This window comes from Schistocerca gregaria, chromosome 9, assembly GCF_023897955.1.
Source record: "Schistocerca gregaria isolate iqSchGreg1 chromosome 9, iqSchGreg1.2, whole genome shotgun sequence".
NCBI classification, from domain to species: domain Eukaryota; kingdom Metazoa; phylum Arthropoda; class Insecta; order Orthoptera; family Acrididae; genus Schistocerca; species Schistocerca gregaria.
This window is the reverse complement of record NC_064928.1, coordinates 194834555-194852225: the sequence shown is the minus strand read 5'-3', so window position 1 is coordinate 194852225 and position 17671 is coordinate 194834555. Positions and strand designations below refer to the sequence as shown.

At 44.6% G+C, this 17671-nt stretch overlaps 1 protein-coding gene across 4 annotated transcripts in view; it reads right to left on the bottom strand.

Annotated features, from left to right (window-relative positions):
- LOC126291818 (interference hedgehog) overlaps positions 1-17671 on the bottom strand; it is a 505061-nt gene that overhangs the window by 97340 nt on the left and 390050 nt on the right. For all 4 annotated transcript variants that reach the window (XM_049985520.1, XM_049985517.1, XM_049985519.1 and 1 more), the window contains exon 2: positions 17145-17236. In XM_049985520.1, the coding sequence (XP_049841477.1) occupies positions 17145-17223 (79 nt within the window). In that variant the 5' untranslated portion in view covers positions 17224-17236. The remainder of the gene's footprint in view (positions 1-17144; positions 17237-17671) is intronic.

The window sequence follows — 17671 nt, the reverse complement described above, 5'->3', positions numbered from 1 at the left end:
AGTGCCGTAGGGGACCGCACCGCCACTTCCCAGCAAATTAGGGACACTGTTGCTCCTGGGGTATCGGCGAGGACCATTCGCAACCGTCTCCATGAAGCTGGGCTACGGTCCCGCACACTGTTAGGCCGTCTTCCGCTCACGCCCCAACATCGTGCAGCCCGCCTCCAGTGGTGTCGCGACAGGCGTGAATGGAGGGACGAATGGAGACGTGTCGTCTTCAGCAATGAGAGTCGCTTCTGCCTTGGTGCCAATGATGGTCGTATGCGTGTTTGGCGCCGTGCAGGTGAGCGCCACAATCAGGACTGCATACGACCGAGGCACACAGGGCCAACACCCAGCATCATGGTGTGGGGAGCGATCTCCTACACTGGCCGTACACCTCTGGTGATCGTCGAGGGGACACTGAATAGTGCACGGTACATCCAAACCCTCATCGAACCCATCGTTCTACACTTCCTAGACCGGCAAGGGAACTTGCTGTTCCAACAGGACAATGCGCGTCCGCATGTATCCCGTGCCACCCAACGTGCTCTAGAAGGTGTAAGTCAATTACCCTGGCCAGCAAGATCTCCGGATCTGTCCCCCATTGAGCATGTTTGGGACTGGATGAAGCGTCGTCTCACGCGGTCTGCACGTCCAGCACGAACGCTGGTCCAACTGAGGCGCCAGGTGGAAATGGCATGGCAAGCCGTTCCACAGGACTACATCCAGCATCTCTACGATCGTCTCCATGGGAGAATAGCAGCCTGCATTGCTGCGAAAGGTGGATATACACTGTAATAGTGCCGACATTGTGCATGCTCTGTTGCCTGTGTCTATGTGCCTGTGGTTCTGTCAGTGTGATCATGTGATGTATGTGACCCCAGGAATGTGTCAATAAAGTTTCCCCTTCCTGGGACAATGAATTCACGGTGTTCTTATTTCAATTTCCAGGAGTGTATTTATGTAAGTTTTGTCATATATGCTTGCATATTTCACTGTTTTTTAGGTAATTAGAATCCGGGCGCTACTCATCAGTAGCCGGCCGCGGTGGTCTCGCGGTTCTAGGCGCGCAGTCCGGAACCGTGCGACTGCTACTCTCGAACAGCGCGGGGAGAAAAACGGTTCTTAAATCCTCCCGTGCGAGCTCTGATTCCCCCCCCCCTCTAATGGGTCCACGTCCTCCACCGGCTAGCCGCGGTGGTCTCGCGGTTCTAGGCGCGCAGTCCGGAGCCGTGCGACTGCTACGGTCGCAGGTTCGAATCCTGCCTCGGGCATGGATGTGTGTGATGTCCTTAGGTTAGTTAGGTTTAAGTAGTTCTAAGTCCTAGGGGACTAATGACCACAGCAGTTGAGTCCCATAGTGCTCAGAGCCATTTGAACCTACTCATCAGTACACACGTCTCCGTTCAGGCTGTTTCAGGGGGCAGCTATCTACAGGGTGCGTAAGATGGCTATTATTTTGACGATGTTATTGGACGTGTTAATATTTGTAAAGGAAAATGATATACACTGAAGAGCCCAAGAAACTGGTACACCTCCCTAAGATCGTGTAGGACGCCCGAGAGTACGCAGAAGTGCCCTAACACGAGATGGCATGGACTCGACTAATGTCTCAAGTAGTGCTCGAGTGAACTGACACCATGAATCCTTCAAGGCAGTCCATAAATCCGTAACAGTACGAGAGGTGGAGATCTCTTCTCAACAGCACGTAGCAAGGCATCCCAGATACCTCCAACAATGTTCATGTACAGAGAGTCTGGTGGTCAGCGGATGTGTTGGGTTCATGTTTGTAACTGATTGTGGTGCCGGTACAGCACAGTGCAGGGGGGCGGGGGAGGGGGGGAGCCGGGGGGGGGGGGGGGGAGTAGTTGTGCATGCGTAAACAAACAAAGTCGATTCCAAACCTTAAGGGGACCACACTGCGGTTCAGGTAAAAAAAAAATCGATTTTCGGTTTCATCAGATTTCGATAGATTAAGGTTTTATTTAAGTACTCTGAAAAAGGTTTTGCTGAAAATTTTTTTTCGAACATTTAAAGAGCGTTTTCCTACCACGTGTGTTCATGTGACACGCCCACGTTTCTGTCACCCACTGTCAACCCTAAGCCATATGGAGATGCCATTATTAGCTAAATAGAATGTGTAGGCCGTGTTCAAAAACGTTTGGGAACAAGGCTGAGAAAACTAACTGTTGATATGATAGGAAAACAAAATTATAAGATGGAAAATTGTTGACCGGACAGGGTCGGTTAACTAAAACTGAAATAGAAAACATGCAGGTTTACTATGGGCACGCAATTAGACGAAATAAAGAAAATCTGGAGGCAATGAAGAAAGATGTTTCGGCCATATTCTTCCATAAGTCCTCTACTGATGATAAGCCATGTCATGGATTGTGTCCATCAGGAGAAATTTAGCGGTGTAAATACAACAGGTCTCAGGCAACTGGAGAATCTTATTGTCACCACCATTTTCTTCCTGCTGCTGTTATTACAGCAATGAAACCTATTTGCAGAGACTTGGCTCATCCTGAACTTGTAAGGAAATGTTTGCATGGGCAGACACAGAACCCAATTGAATGTTTTGGCAGCATAATTTGGAACCGCATTCCTAAAATTGTATTTGTTATTACATTTAATTGTGGTAATATTGGAAAGTGTTGGGTACTGAAAAAACTGGGAATTAATCCTGGTGAAAATACGATCATTGGGCTGCAACATTGCGATAAAATGAAGATAGCCATGCAGACAGGTCTGCATCTAATATGGAGAAGAAAGCAAGACAAACATCCAGGAAGGTGAAAAAGAAGCTGGAAGACATGCTAGAGGCCAAAGAAGGGCCATCATATGCTGCAGGACAGTTGTAATTAACTTTAAGTAACAAATTTCAAAAGTTTTTTCTTTAAAGTCAATTTCCCACAAACTAAAATTTTCAGTACATATGCCCCATTATATCAGAAACTATCATAGGTAAATGAATGAATTTTTCAGATAGTCTGCATAACATAAAAACTCAGTCACTATTAGCATCATGTAACATACAGTAAAAATATTATGGTCCTGCGTCAATTAGTTTTTTTCAAAAATGGGTCAAATACTTGCCTAAATTAACAGGGTTAGAAGGGCAGGGTGTGGTGTCCTTACGATACCGACGTAAACACAGTAGTATTCTGGGGCATTTACAGCTAGTTCCCAAATCGAATTAATACGATACCGCGGCAACGGTTGATTTGCGGACGCATATATCAAATTCAAATGGCCCTGAGCACTATGGGACTTAACATCTGAGGTCATCAGTCCCCTAGAACTTAGAACTACTTAAACCTAATTAACCTAAGGACATCACACACATGCATGACCGAGGCAGGTCTCATTAGAAGCGTGCAAGGTATAAGTCCGTGGAGCCGCGCTATTCATCTGTGTCCTCGGTGGATAAGATGGATAGAGCGTCTGCCATGTAAGTAGGCGATCTCGGGTTCGAGTTCCGGTGGGGGCACACATTTTCAGCTGTCCCCATCTATGTACGTCAACAACACCTCTCGGCAGCTGAGGGTTTCAGTTAATTACCATTTATTTTAGAGAAGCTCCACGGTCATCAGCGGTATCTGTTCTTCCGAGAACAGTTACTATCTTCATACACTTGTTGTCTTATATAGGCGTTGCCGACCGCAACGCCGTATTCTGCCTGTTTACATATCTCTGTATTTGAATACGCATTCCTATAGCAGTTTCTCTGGCGCCTCAGTGTAGTGAGGTAGCGCAGGGCCGTAGCATTGAACGGTGACTCGAAAAATTGTGTTTTGTAGCGAAAAGCTTGGAGAATAATGTGGTGTGTTGGAATACTGAATAAAACCAACATCTACATCTACATCTACATGATTACTCTGCAATTCAGATTTAAGTGCTTGGCAGAGGGTTAATCGGACCACAATCATACTATCTCTCTACCATTCCACTCCCGAACAGCACGCGGTAAAAACGAACACCTAAATCTTTTTGTTCGAGCTCTGATTTCTCTTATTTTATTTTGATGATCATTCCTACCTATGTGGGTTGGGCTCAACAAAATATTTTCGAACTCGGAAGAGAAAGTTGGTGACTGAAATTTCGTAAATAGATCTCGCCGCGACGAAAAACGTCTTTGCTGTAATGACTTCCATCCCAAATCGCGGATCATAACTGCCACTCTCCCCTATTACGTGATAATACAAAACGAGCTGCCCTTTTTTGTACCCTTTCGATGTCCCACCTGGTAAGGATCCCACACCGCGCAGCAATATTCTAACAGAGGACGAACGAGTGTAGTGTAAGCTGTCTGTTTAGTGGACTTGTTGCATCTTCTAAGTGTCCTGCCAATGAAACGCAACCTTTCGCTCGCCTTCCCCACAGTATTATCTATGTGGTCTTTCCAACTGAAGTTGTTCGCAATTTTAACACCCAGGTACTTATTTGAACTGACAGCCTTGAGAATTGTACTATTTATCGAGTAATCGAATTCCAACGGATTTCTTTTGGAACTCATGTGGATCACCTCACACTTTTCGTTATTTAGCGTCATCTGCCACCTGCCACACCATACAGCAATCTTTTTCTAAATCGCTTTGCAAGTGATACTGGTCTGCTCTCAAAAAAAAAAAAAAAAAAAAAAAAAAAAAAAAAAAAAAAAAAAGGAGGTGGTGGATTGCTTAGTGAACTCCTGCCGTAGAGTATCGTGATTGCGACAATCAAGTATCTTCGATAGGTCACAGTGTCACGGTGCTGGGGGAGGGGGTGGTGGGGCGTGGGGTTGAAAGCAAAATAACCCGTGGAAAAGCCGGTTTCGTCATACGCGCAGAGCGCACGGTCTGTACAGCCTCCTTCCAGACAGGTTGCAGCGCCGACTCCGCATTTGGAGGCTGCGATGACGACCAGGCGGCGGAGAAAGCCGCTCAATGGAGCCACAGCGGTCCCCGAGCGTCGCGCGTTTCTCGGAACCCCAAACCGGCCTCCAGGGACAGTCACAGCAGCGGCCACCCGTCCATCAGCGTCGCCACACCGCACTCAACAGCCACCAGGCCTTTCCGTCCATTCAGCTTTCGCGGGCAGAAATGCGAGCCTGGCGGCCGCTCCATTCACAAGCGTGGCCTCGCCCCTTTTCACAGACGGAGAAACCTCTTCCATTTCCGCTGACGGCGGAAAGTCGCATCTCGCTGGCCTCGTTCAGTCACTCTACGAGGCCGTGCTGAAAAGTAATGCCTCCGAATTGTTTACCTGAATACTCAAAGCTTTTTAACTGGGGACGCTCATGAAACTGACCGAAAATATCAATTTTGAATTTAAAAATTTTTCTCTCAAAAATTCAGTCTTGATCACACCACGTATGTTTCAAGAACATAGGTGACCGGTTTCGGTCATATCACATGACCATCATCAGACCTGTAATTTAATTTAGAAAGTAATAGAAACCTTACTAGATTGATAGAAACTTTACTAGATTGACAATAAAATACGACAAAATGCTTATAAGGATAAAATACAATAAGACTAGTTATGCCCATGGCAACCTTCTCAGCTGATGCGATGTCAACTGGTGCCAGCAAGTGACGGGCATACGCTTAAACACTAAGATGCTCTGCCTACCTCTTTTCCCTCTACCTCAAGTCAACCAGTCAGTGTAAAACGGGTTCACATAATCGTCAAAACGTAAAAAAACCAAAGTACGACAATAACATAAAATAGTTATGTATAAAATATCTCTTTGATTAATAAAATTCTTTTCCGGGCTATTATGCCGTGGTCTGATGGATTTCGCATTGTAACCCGACGTTTTGTCCCCATCTGCGGAGGACATCTTCAAGGGGGTTCGTGGCTTCTGTTAACTTCCGAAACACACACTGTCTCCCTACTGAGTACTGAGTAGTGAGACAGTGTGTGTTTCGGAAGAAGCCACGAACCCCCTTGAAGATGTCCTCCGCAGATGGGGACGAAACGTCGGGTTACAATGCGAAATCCATCAGACCACGGTATAATAGCCCGGAAAAGAATTTTATTAATCAAGACAGTTCCGGCCGTGAAAGTTTACATTTTACAAAATATCTCTTTACAGCCATGGAACTACTTAAATATTGTATAAAATATCATGGGGGATTTTGAAGAACGAGCGTTGAGCAGTGCTCACCTCCGCCCATCATGCTTCTACAGATACGCCGACGATACTTTTTTAATCTGGCCACACGGCAGTGACACGCTGCAGCAGTTCGTCGAACATTTAAATGGTGTACATCCAAACATAAAATTTACATTGGAGGTAGAGAAGCAAAGGAAGTTACCTTTTTTAGATGTGTTGGTGGAGCCAAAGCCGGATGGACGACTGGGCCATTCTGCGTACAGCAAGCCAACCCATACAGACTTATATCTGCATAGCCACAGCTTCCATAATCCGTCTCAGAAGAGAGCTATGCTGAATACTTTAGTACACAGAGCCAGGACTATTTCCGACAAGGACCACCTCGGTCAAGAGATTAACCATTTGACGACTGTTTTCAAGAGGAATGGTTATTCCGCCGGTGAAATTAAATCAGTATTGTCCAAGAAAGTAAGACTCGATGCCGCCCATATACAAGAAGAGGACCAACACACAGTGCGGCTTCCGTTTTGCGGTGCTACAACGAGCATGATAGCCAGAGTCCTGAAGAGGCAAGGAATAAAACCTGTTTTCCGACCACCTAGTAAAATTAAGGAAATGTTGAGACCAGTCAAAGATAGTCTCGGCTTAAGAGTGCCGGGAATTTGTACAATTCCTTGCGAATGCGGCAAGAATTACGTGGGCCAGTCTGTAAGAACCGTTGCCGACCGCTGCATCGAGCACGAGCGTCGCCTGAAATGCTGGTATTTGGAAAAATCAGCGGTGGCTGAACATAGCCTGCTTAACAAGCATAAGATTTGATCAATTGCAGAGTGGTATGATATTACATACACTTCTTTTTAAGTGTCTTAAAACTGATTTATTAAAAATGGAGTTATATTTCTTAATATTTCTAGTTGGAAGTTTATGATTGTGATATACATATTTATCTACTGTTCTAAGGTACATTTCTGCCATGGATTGAACTGGGTGCTATGATTTTCTGAACTGATTGGTTGACGTGAGGTAGAGGGAGAAGAAGTAGGCGGAGTATCTTCGTATTTAAGCGTATGGCCGTCACTTGCTGGCACCAGTTGACATCACAGCAGCTGAGAAGAGTGCTCCACCTACCAGCTTCGAAGGTTGCCATGGCTATAACAAGTTTTATTGTATTTTATCCTTATAAGCATTTTGTCATATTTTATTGTCAATCTAGTAAGGTTTCTATTACATTCCAAATTAAATTACAGGTCTGATGATGGTCATCTACTATGATCAAACCCGGTCACCTATGTACTTGAAACAAACGTGGTGTGATCAAGACCAAATTTTTGAAAGAAATCTTTTTAAAAATTTTCAATTTATTTTTTAGCTCATGAACAGTAAGTTCCCAAAGTTTAAGTGATGAAATCGCATCTGAAGCGCTAAAAACATTCAACAGCCTAGCTCGTATGAAACATTTTTTAAACATATTTGGAAGGTGTCTATCAAGAGCCTTCAAGTAATGTATAAAATGCGTATTTAACCATCAGCTGCTTTTATTTTAAACCCAAATATCGACCGGTTTACGTCATGGGCCATCTTCACGGATAAGGATTACAATGGTTTAACCCACATCACATTTGTCATTACTTAAATAATGTGTAAAGCATGCCATGAATATAGATATACCACACAGAACTGTTAGATGCTAACATACTAGTAACAAGCGTACACAGAGCAGAGAGAAGATCTTAGGACTGGTGTGTGTACGCTTGTTATTATTGGTTACTGATATTCATGACATGCTCTACACATTATTTAAGTAATGATAAACGTAATGCAGAATGAGATTTTCACTCTGCATTGGAGTGTGCAGTGCGATATAAAATGTAGACTGGCAATGGCAAAGGAAAGCGTTTCTGAAGAAGAGAAATTTGTTAACTTCGAGTATAGATATAAGTGTCAGGAAGTCGTTTCTGAAAGTATTTGTAGGGAGGGTAGCCGTGTATGGAACTGAAATGTGGACGATAAGTAGTTTGGACAAGAAGAGAATAGAAGATTTCGAAATGTGGTGCTACAGAAGAATGCTGAAGATTGGATGGGTAGATCACATAACTAATGACGAGGTACTGAATAGAATTGGGAAGAAGAGGAGTTTGTGGCACAACTTCACTAGAAGAAGGGATCGGTTGGTAGGACATGTTCTGAGGCATCAAGGGATCACCAATTTAGTATTGGAGGGCAGCATGGAGGGTAAAAATCGTAGAGGGAGGCCAAGAGATGAATACATATGTGGGTTGCAGTAGGTACTGGGAGATGAAGAAGCTTGCACAGGATAGAGTAGCATGGAGAGCTGCATCGAACCAGTCTCAGGACTGAAGATCATCACAACAACAACAACAACAACGTGGAATGTGCGCTGATATGAAACTTCCTGGCAGATTAAAACTGTGTGCTGGACCGAGAATCGAACTCGGGACCTTTGCCTTTCGCGGGCAAGTGCTCTACCAACGGAGATACCCAAGCACGACTCACGGCCCGTCCTCACAGCTTCAATTCTGCCAGTAACTCGTCTCCTACCTTCCAAACTTTACAGAAGCTCTCCTGCGAACCTTGCAGAACTAGCACTCCTGGCAGAAAGGATATTGCGGAGACATGGCTTAGCCACTGCCTAGGTGATATTTCCAGAATGAGATTTTCACTCTGCAGCGGAGTGCGCGCTGGTATGAAACTTCCTGGCAGATTAAAACTGTGTGCTGGACCGAGACTCGAACTCGGGACCTTTGCCTTTCGCTGATGGTGGTTTAAACACGCATTTTATACAGTTTGATTTTTATTTAAGACAACCTGTTTCGAACGGACTTTGCTGTTGTCTTCAGGTCTTAAAAATATTTTTCTTGTGCAATGTGTTCATTTAGCGTTGAACCTCACACCATGTTGTCAAGTGGATAAAAATCAGCACAGTCGTACAACACTTGCCTGAGAAGGGCTAAAGCCCCGAGTTCGAGTCTCGGTCGGGCACACAGTTTTAATCTGGCAGGAAGTTTCATATCAGCGCAAACTCCGCTGCAGAGTGAAAATTTAATTTTGGAAACATCCCCCAGGCTGTGGCTAAGCCATGTCTCCGCAATATCCTTTCTTTCAGGAGTGCTAGTTCTGCAAGGCGTGCAGGAGAGCTTCTGTAAAGTTTGGAAGGTAGGAGGCGAGGTACTGGCAGAAGTAAAGCTGTGAGGACGGGGCGTGAGTCGTGCTTGTATAGCTCAGAGCACTTGCCCGCGAAAGGCAAAGGTTCCGAGTTCCTGTCTCGGTCCCGCCCACAGTATTAATCTGCTAGGAAGTTCCATATCAGCGCTTACTCCACTGCAAAGTGAAAATTTAATTCTGACAACCACATTGTTAAAATTCCAAATCAATAACTTCAATACTTTCGGAGATATAGATTTTTACCTGAAACACATAATAACCGTGCTAGCATTCTGAACCTGAGTTAGGGACTGTAATGTACTCATCTATAGCACCAATTGAAAGTACATTCATGAGGATAGGTTCATATAATCTAATTTTCTGGAATTTCTTTAATTTCATTACCACTTATTTGTGTTAGAATTAAAAACACTTGGAAAATTATTATTTCATCGTGTTGTGGTTGTGTGAGTTTTCTGGAGAGGCTGAGAGAGTAACTGGATAATATACGTAAAGTGAGAATGTGATATTTTATTTAAAACTATGTAAATGGATGGACGAGAAACTTGTGCAATGGACAAATTTGTGACATATGTCTGAGCGAGCTTGATTTTGTAAACGGCAGCCAGAAGGGGCGTTGAGTATTAAATTTATTAGTAATTTACTTTGTGGAAGGAATAGTATTTTGTTTTCATTAAATTTTACTTTGTTTCGGAATTTACGAGGTTTCTGGTCTAAATTACTTGTGGTAATCTGACTATACAAATACCGCAAATCTAGAATAGCTCGAGATGGTCTGATTCGCTGCTTAACACACTAGCCAATATGACTTGGTCGGCCGTTGTGGCCGAGCAGTTATAGGCGCTTTAGTCCTGAATCTCGCAACTGCTTCGGTCGCAGGTTCGAATTCTGCCTCGGGCATGGATGTATGTGATGTCCTCAGGTTAGTTAGGTTTAAGTAGTTCTAAGTTCTAGGGGACTGATGGCCTCAGATGTTAAGTCCCATAGAGCCATTTGAATCATCTGAATAGGACTTGATAGCCATTTCCGCGTGTTTAAGTACGGCTTAGTGCCCCAGATCTATGAGTCACCATAGTCGCTCGGTAACAGTTTTCTTGTAAACACCTAGATTAAACAGCTCTCATCAAATTTGTTCCAAAATGAAGAAATTCACGCATTTGATCAGTACTCGTGTCGTTGACGAAAAGCGACTACAGTTTTGAGTATTTTGTGAAAGTTCGAGCTTTGTGAGTGGTTTACTTTAGGGGATATTTGCGTGTGAAAATTTCATGTCGAACATAAAGTCCGCGTGGCGTGTTTGGTGCAGATTCTGAGACATTATGGCGAGAATTTCTTTGGAGGGAGCAGATTCAATGTGTTAACTCGCAGGTAGTCGTGGGTGAGTGATTGTTTAGGACGTTCAAAATATCGGGTCCGACTAAATATCTTCTGCCTGCATTCGGGTGTGATCTTGTAACAGTAGCGGTCAGTAATATTACATAATTGATGTCGGGTTATTAAAGACGGACTTGATAGCCTTTTTCAGTGTCCTAAATGCAATAAACCAACTTAAACTAAATTTTAGACATTTTTAACGAAGTCATGCATCTTTCAGCTATTGCCCATGGACTTATGTGGTCTTTGTGTGACACGGATTTAGTCGAATTTTTGTCAACGCTGCAATTGTCGGCTAAACCAGTATCTACTACCGCAGAGTTAGGGGCAGACAACCTGAAACCTATCCAGGTAGGTAGACTGCTTAAAGTATAGTGGGAGACGCCCCCCCCCCCCCCCCCCCACTGCAGGCAGTCTGTTTATTAGATCTGTCGCACCTTCCAAGCGCAATCTTTGGTTTGCCTTCCCCCACAACATTTTCTACGTGATGGTTTCAATTTAAGTTGTTTGTAATTACAATCCCTAGATATTTAGCTCAACCTACAACGTTAAATTTGTATTATTTATCGCGTAATGCAAATTTTTTTTAGTATTCACGTGGACGACCTAACATTGTGCAATTCCTTTGATCTTCGGATGATTTTACTAGACTTTAAACGACGTCATCGACTGCTAACAGCTTAACAAGGCTACTCAGACTGTCTACAAAATACAAAGACCAGCTGAGGGCCTGTAAGAGTTCGTTGGAGAACGCCAGATATCATTTCTGTTTCACTCTATGACTTCCTGGCAATTAATTCGAACAGTGAATATCCTGACAGGAAATCACAAATTCAGTCAAACAATTGAGACGATGTGCCAAACACATACAATTTCATTGGATGCTACCTCTGAGAAGCCGTGTCAAAAACCTTCTGGATTGTCGCGAACTTTACTACAGTAACCCGAGTACGTTACAAGGATCGAAGGACATAACGGGGGAGCAGTAGTCGCGATCAGAGATGTGCTATGTGTGGAAGGCATCGATACAGTTTCGAGTTTATCATCGGCGTCTAAACCTAGATGGCCGACAGTAATGTTCGATGTTTTTAAATTGATGTTAAATGTGGAATTTATAGAATGGTGTAAAATGCAACGTATGACCACAAAAACATATGATACCATATCACAACTTCTTATGTACTTACTGGGCAAAAATTATTTCTGGAAGAACTTTACACTTCTGTCGTGTTGTTGACATACCCTGCTACTCGGAACCGTGTTTTGGCCATACAGCTGAAATACTTCAGCGCACCCTTTGTAGCTTTGGATAGGTAGTACCCGGTGACTGCATACTTATAATACACACGTCAAAAATGACTTGCATCGTCTCAGTTCCGGAACCTGTACAGAAAATTGGATCAACATAAACATCATTTCCGCCCTTTTTATTGTCCATGAAAACCACGCATTGCATGTTGTACTACTATACAGCTAGACCTTCAGAGGTGGTGGTACAGATAGCTGTACACACCGGTACTTTTAATACCCAGTAGCACGTCCTCTTGCATTGATGCATGCCTGTATTCGTCTGGCATACTATCCACAAGTTCATCAAGGCACTGTTGGTCCAGATTGTCCCACTTCTCAACGGCGATTCGACGTAGATCCCTCAGAGTGGTTGGTGGGTCACATCGTTCCATAAACAGCCCTTTTCAATCCATCCCAAGCATGTTCGATAGGATTCATATCTGGAGAACACGCTGCCGCTCTAGTCGAGCGATGTCGTTACCTGAAGGTAGGCATTCACAAGATGGGGGCGCGAATTGTCGTCCATGAAGACGAATGCCTCGTCAGTATGGTGCCGATATGGTTCCACTATCGGTCGGAGGATGGCATTCACATATCGTACAGCCGTTACGGCGCCTTCCATGACCACCAGCGGCGTACGTCGGCCCCACATAATGCCACCGCGAAACAGGAGGGAACCTCCACCTTGCTGTTCTCGCTGGACAGTGTGTCCAAGGCGTTCAGCCTGACCGGGTTGCCTTCAAACATGTCTCCGACGATTCTCTGGTTGAAGGCATATGCGACACTGATCGGTGAAGAGAACGTGATGCCAATCTTGAGTGGTCCATTCGAAATGTTGTTGGGCCCATCTGTACCGCGCTGCATGGTGTCGTGGTTGCAAAGATAGACCTCACCACGGACGTCAGGAGTGAAGCTGCACACCATACAGCCTATTGCGCACAGTTTGAGTCGTAACACGACGTCCTGTGGCTGCGCGAAAAGCATTATTCAACATGGTGGCGTTGCTGTCAGGGTTCCTCCGAGACATAATCCGCAGGTAGCTGTCATCCTCTGCAGTAGTAGCCCTTGGGAGGCATGAGAGAGGCATGTCATCGACACTTCCTGTCTCTCTGTATCTCCTCCACCTCCGAATAACGTCGCTTTGGTTCACTACGAGACACCTGGATACTTCCCCTGTTGAAAGACCTCCTGGCACAAAATAACAATGCAGACGTGATTGAACCGTGGTAATGACCGTCCAGGCTTGGTTGAACGGCAGACAATACGAGCCGTGCACTTCCTTCCTTGTGGAATAACTGGAACTGATCGGCTGTCGAACCCCCGACTCTAATAGGCGCTGCTCTTGCATGGTTGTTTACATCTCTGGACGGGTTTAGTTGCATCTCTGAAGAGTCAAAGAGACTGTGTCTGTGATACAATATCCACAGTCAACGTCTATTTCATGACTTCTGGGGACCGGGGTGATGCAAAACTTCTTTTGATGTGTGTATATCTTGTTTAACGTCTAGAAGGCGATTATTCAGCTAATAACCGCAGTGCAAATTGCTCTTTTTCTTGTACTATTTTACGAGTATAATGTTCAGGCCATAAATAAAATTTGGTTTCTCTGTTTTCCCATAACGTGTTGCCGAGTCTCGCTGGCAGTCGTTTGAAGCTGCAACTGAATCCTTGATAGTTTTGGTTTCCTTCGAACATGCTAAAGCATCTTAAAAATGTATGTTCTAGAATCTAAACCACAGAATTGAGGGATGTAGATTGGCTAATATCGTTAACAATCCCTGTTGACAGCAACCTCTTTTTGATTTCTGTTACTATATCACTCTTCAGATTCTCTTAAATAGTCTGTATTCGTTGCATGCCAGGTATTTTGATATTTAACATATTTTACGATACTTGACTGCTTTCCACTTTCCTACGCAAATATCACGAATAGCCGCTTCTATAGGCAGAAGATTGTCCCAAATGTCTACCAGATCATCAATACCTGGGACAGCATGGATGCTACACTAGTATGGCACTAATTGGTGTTATTCTCCTGCATACTGAAAACTGTAGAAGATTTTAGAGGGTTCCAGGAGGAAAAGAAACTGTGGATGGAAACCCGTGTCTTCATCTACCTAGGGAAAACAGCAGTGCATTCACATCGGACAAGGCCTGCCTACGCAGCTCTTTGCTGCATCTTCTTCACCGGTGATGGTGGCAATCAATCGCAATCGCAGAATAACAAACAACATTGTAAGCCGTTTTGAATAGGGTCCGTCAGTGTAGAAAGTCACGTTTGCTGGCGATGGGGTTGCCTAGTGGGAGGCGCCGCCGCCTATAACTTCTACGCTCTGTAGCGTCGTTGGATGACGTTTCTCGGCTCGGGTTCCTATCCTCGACTTGTTCCTCCAGACACCCACTGCAACCCATCGGAGCTTGACACATTTCTGGGACATCTTATAGAGTGAACTGTAGGGGGCGAAAGACCGCCTTACACCTTTTATTAATCCGAGCACTTTGTTGTTGATGTGATGTTTAAAGCTTTCCCGGCGTACTGATTGTTTCATAAAAACACGGGAGAACTGCCAGATATCAGTAACGTCCTGCCACGATATTTGGGCGCAGAGTCTTCCGCTGAGTGCCACTGTAGCAGTACTGTCGAGTGCGCGCTGAGCTCCGCTATTTAAAGCCAAACTGAGGTGACACTGCGCATGCGCTGATCAGCGTGCGTGTTCATAACAACTCCGTGCGCTGCGCGTCGCGCCCTCCACTGTGAAAGCCTGGCGTATCGGTGTCAGGGCGATTTCCATCTTTATGCAGATAACTACGTCTATAACAGGATTCCAAGCAGAGTTTAGCTGATAACCGCTATCTCGATTGATGAGAGTCTCGTTGTCAGACAATCTTATTTCCACAGATTCATTGATAATCGAGCTCCAAAAGTTTGATGTATGGGCCAAAATTTTTGTGTCGTTGTAATTCATGGGATGGTCTGTGGAAATACAATGTTCGGCGATTGCGGACTTGGTGAGTTGGAGAAGGCGAGTATGCCGTTGGTGTTCGACAATGCGTTCCTGAACAGTTCGTGTTGTTTGCCCTATATATGATTTGCCGCATTCACACGGAATTTTGTAAACACCTGATTTACGCAGGCCCAGGTCGTCTGTAACGGATCCCACCAGTGATGAAATTTTGGAAGGAGGGCGAAAGATCACTCTCACTTGATACTTCCTCAGTATTCTGCCTATCTGCGAAGAAATATTCCCAATAAATTGTAGATAAACAGTCGACCTGAAGGCCTCTTCCTCTTCCTTGTTCCGTCGTTTGTAGGTCTTCATCACTCTGTTCACTTGCCTAGGTGAAAAGTCATTCTTCAAAAATACTTTTTTTCAGGTGTTCCAGTTCCGCTTGAAGACTGTCGGCGTCAGAGATAGTATGGGCACGATGGACCAAGGTTTTGACAACGTCCATTGGTCCATTGTTTGTGCTGGATGGTGGCAACTACTAGCTTGTAGATACAGGTCTGTGTGAGTGGGCTTTCTGTACACCGTGTGACCAAGTGTGCCATCACTCTTCCGTCGCACCAAGACGTCTAAAAATGGCAGACAACCATCTTTCTCTATCTCCACGGTAAACTTTGTTTTCATGTATGGAATTCATGTGATGTAAAAATTCTTGGAGGCGGCCCAGACCATGAGGCCACACTATAAAAGTGTCACCAACGCACCGCCAAAATATGGTCGGTTTATAAGTGGCAGAGTCGAGTACTCTCTCCTCAAAATCCTCCATAAAAAGATTGGCCACCAGGGGAGACAAAGGACTCCCCATGGCGACACCGTCAGATTGTTCGTAAAATTAGTTGTTAAATATAAAATATGTAGAGGGGAGAGTGTGCTCAAACAACGCTGTGATGTCTGCACCAAACACATTGCCAATGAGGTGTAGTGAGTCCACCAGAGGCAGCTTTGTGAACAGTGAAACCACATCAAGACTGACTCGCCAGTACTACTACAGTGGCACTCACCTGAAGACTCTGCGCCGAAATATCGTGGCAGGACGTTACTGACATCCGGCAGTTCTACCCTGTTTTTATGGAACTTCGTTCTTAGTCTCGCATTTTTATATTTCTCTCTTCTGGCGAAGACAATATTAGACTAATGACAGCAAGTACAAAGGTATTTAATCAGGGAATCTTCCCACAATCCATACCCCATTCTAGCGGAAGATAAAGATTGGAATACATCGGACTAATAATTGAGGGTTGGGTGAGATGATGCTGGCACATTAGAGAAACTCCTGATGGGCACATCAAACCATAGGGAAGACTGATGACACAAAAGAAGACAAGAAGTGCAAATCCCGCAACTTCAGCCTTACTACCAGTACAAAATGGTTCAAACGGCTCTGAGCACTATGGGACTTAACATCTGAGGTCATCAGTCCCCTAGACCTTAGAACTACTTGAACCTAACTAACCTAAGGACATCACACACACCCATGCCCGAGGCAGGATTCTAACCTGCGACCGCAGCCGCCGCGTGGTTCCAGATTGAAGCGCCTAGAACCGCTCGGCCACAGCGGCCGGCTACTACCAGTACAGCTGTGGTGACTGTTTACCAATCTTTAGAAGAGGAGAAACTGTTCAGGAAAGGTGCCCACTCAAATGGCGCACTCAAGAGTACGTTTGTGCCCACAAGTTGCTGCAACAGTGAAAAAATGTTTAGGTGTAATGGCCAAGTCAGTAATGACGGCCGCGCGGGATTAGCCGAGCGGTCTGGGGCGCTGCAGTCATGGACTGTGCGGCTGATCCCGGCGGAGGTTCGAGTCCTCCCTCGGGCATGGGTGTGTGTGTTTGTCCTTATGATAATTTAGGTGAAGTAGTGTGTAAGCTTAGGGACTGATGACCTTAGAAGTTAAGTTCCATAAGATTTCACACAAAATTTTTGGAACAGTAATGACGTTTGGTAACAACACATATGTGTGTCTTCAAACCCATTATAGCATTCCGATATAAGGTCCTGAGTACACAAGACGGTTTGCTGCGCAACTACTTAATTCTGAAGATGATCCAGAGTGATCGAAACATGTGATCTAATTAAAAATTTGCATTTGAAATGTAGTGGGCCTGTTTTGGTCTGCTTCTTTTCTAAAATTTCATCCTCCCGTAGTTTTCGTAACCATATCTTGAACGCCAATTGAACAACTGAACTGGCGCTCGCTACTCTCTCACCTGCAGCGCGGACGACGGTCAGTGCTGCCAACAGCAGAGGCGCGGCGGACAGCCGCCACAGCACCTGCGACACCGCCATGCTGGCCGCATTCCTGCCAACACAACAAAATAAGCCGTCAGCAATGTGGTGCCAGATCTGTTACATCTTAAAAACTTTGAGAACAGCAACATGAAAAAACATAACTTTAAATTTTTTTTGGGAAAGTATCTTTGTTATCACAGTAGGGGACGAATACGAGAAGAAATTAGCAAAAAGTTAACATTAAATACTTTTAAGGTGGTTCTTTCACTTACGAATATATTTTTTAAATTTTTCACGAAACTAACCTTTATTGTCACAGCAAAGAAAAGATTATCAAAGCATTGAAGAATAACAAAGCACCACGTGAGGATGGGATGGTAGCCGAAATGTGGAAACTAGGGGGCTTATCCGCATGACAGAAAATTCACAAAGAATTTAAAGACATTTGGATAAAAGGAATCATACCCAGTGACTGGAAACGAGCACTGATCAATACTCTCCATAA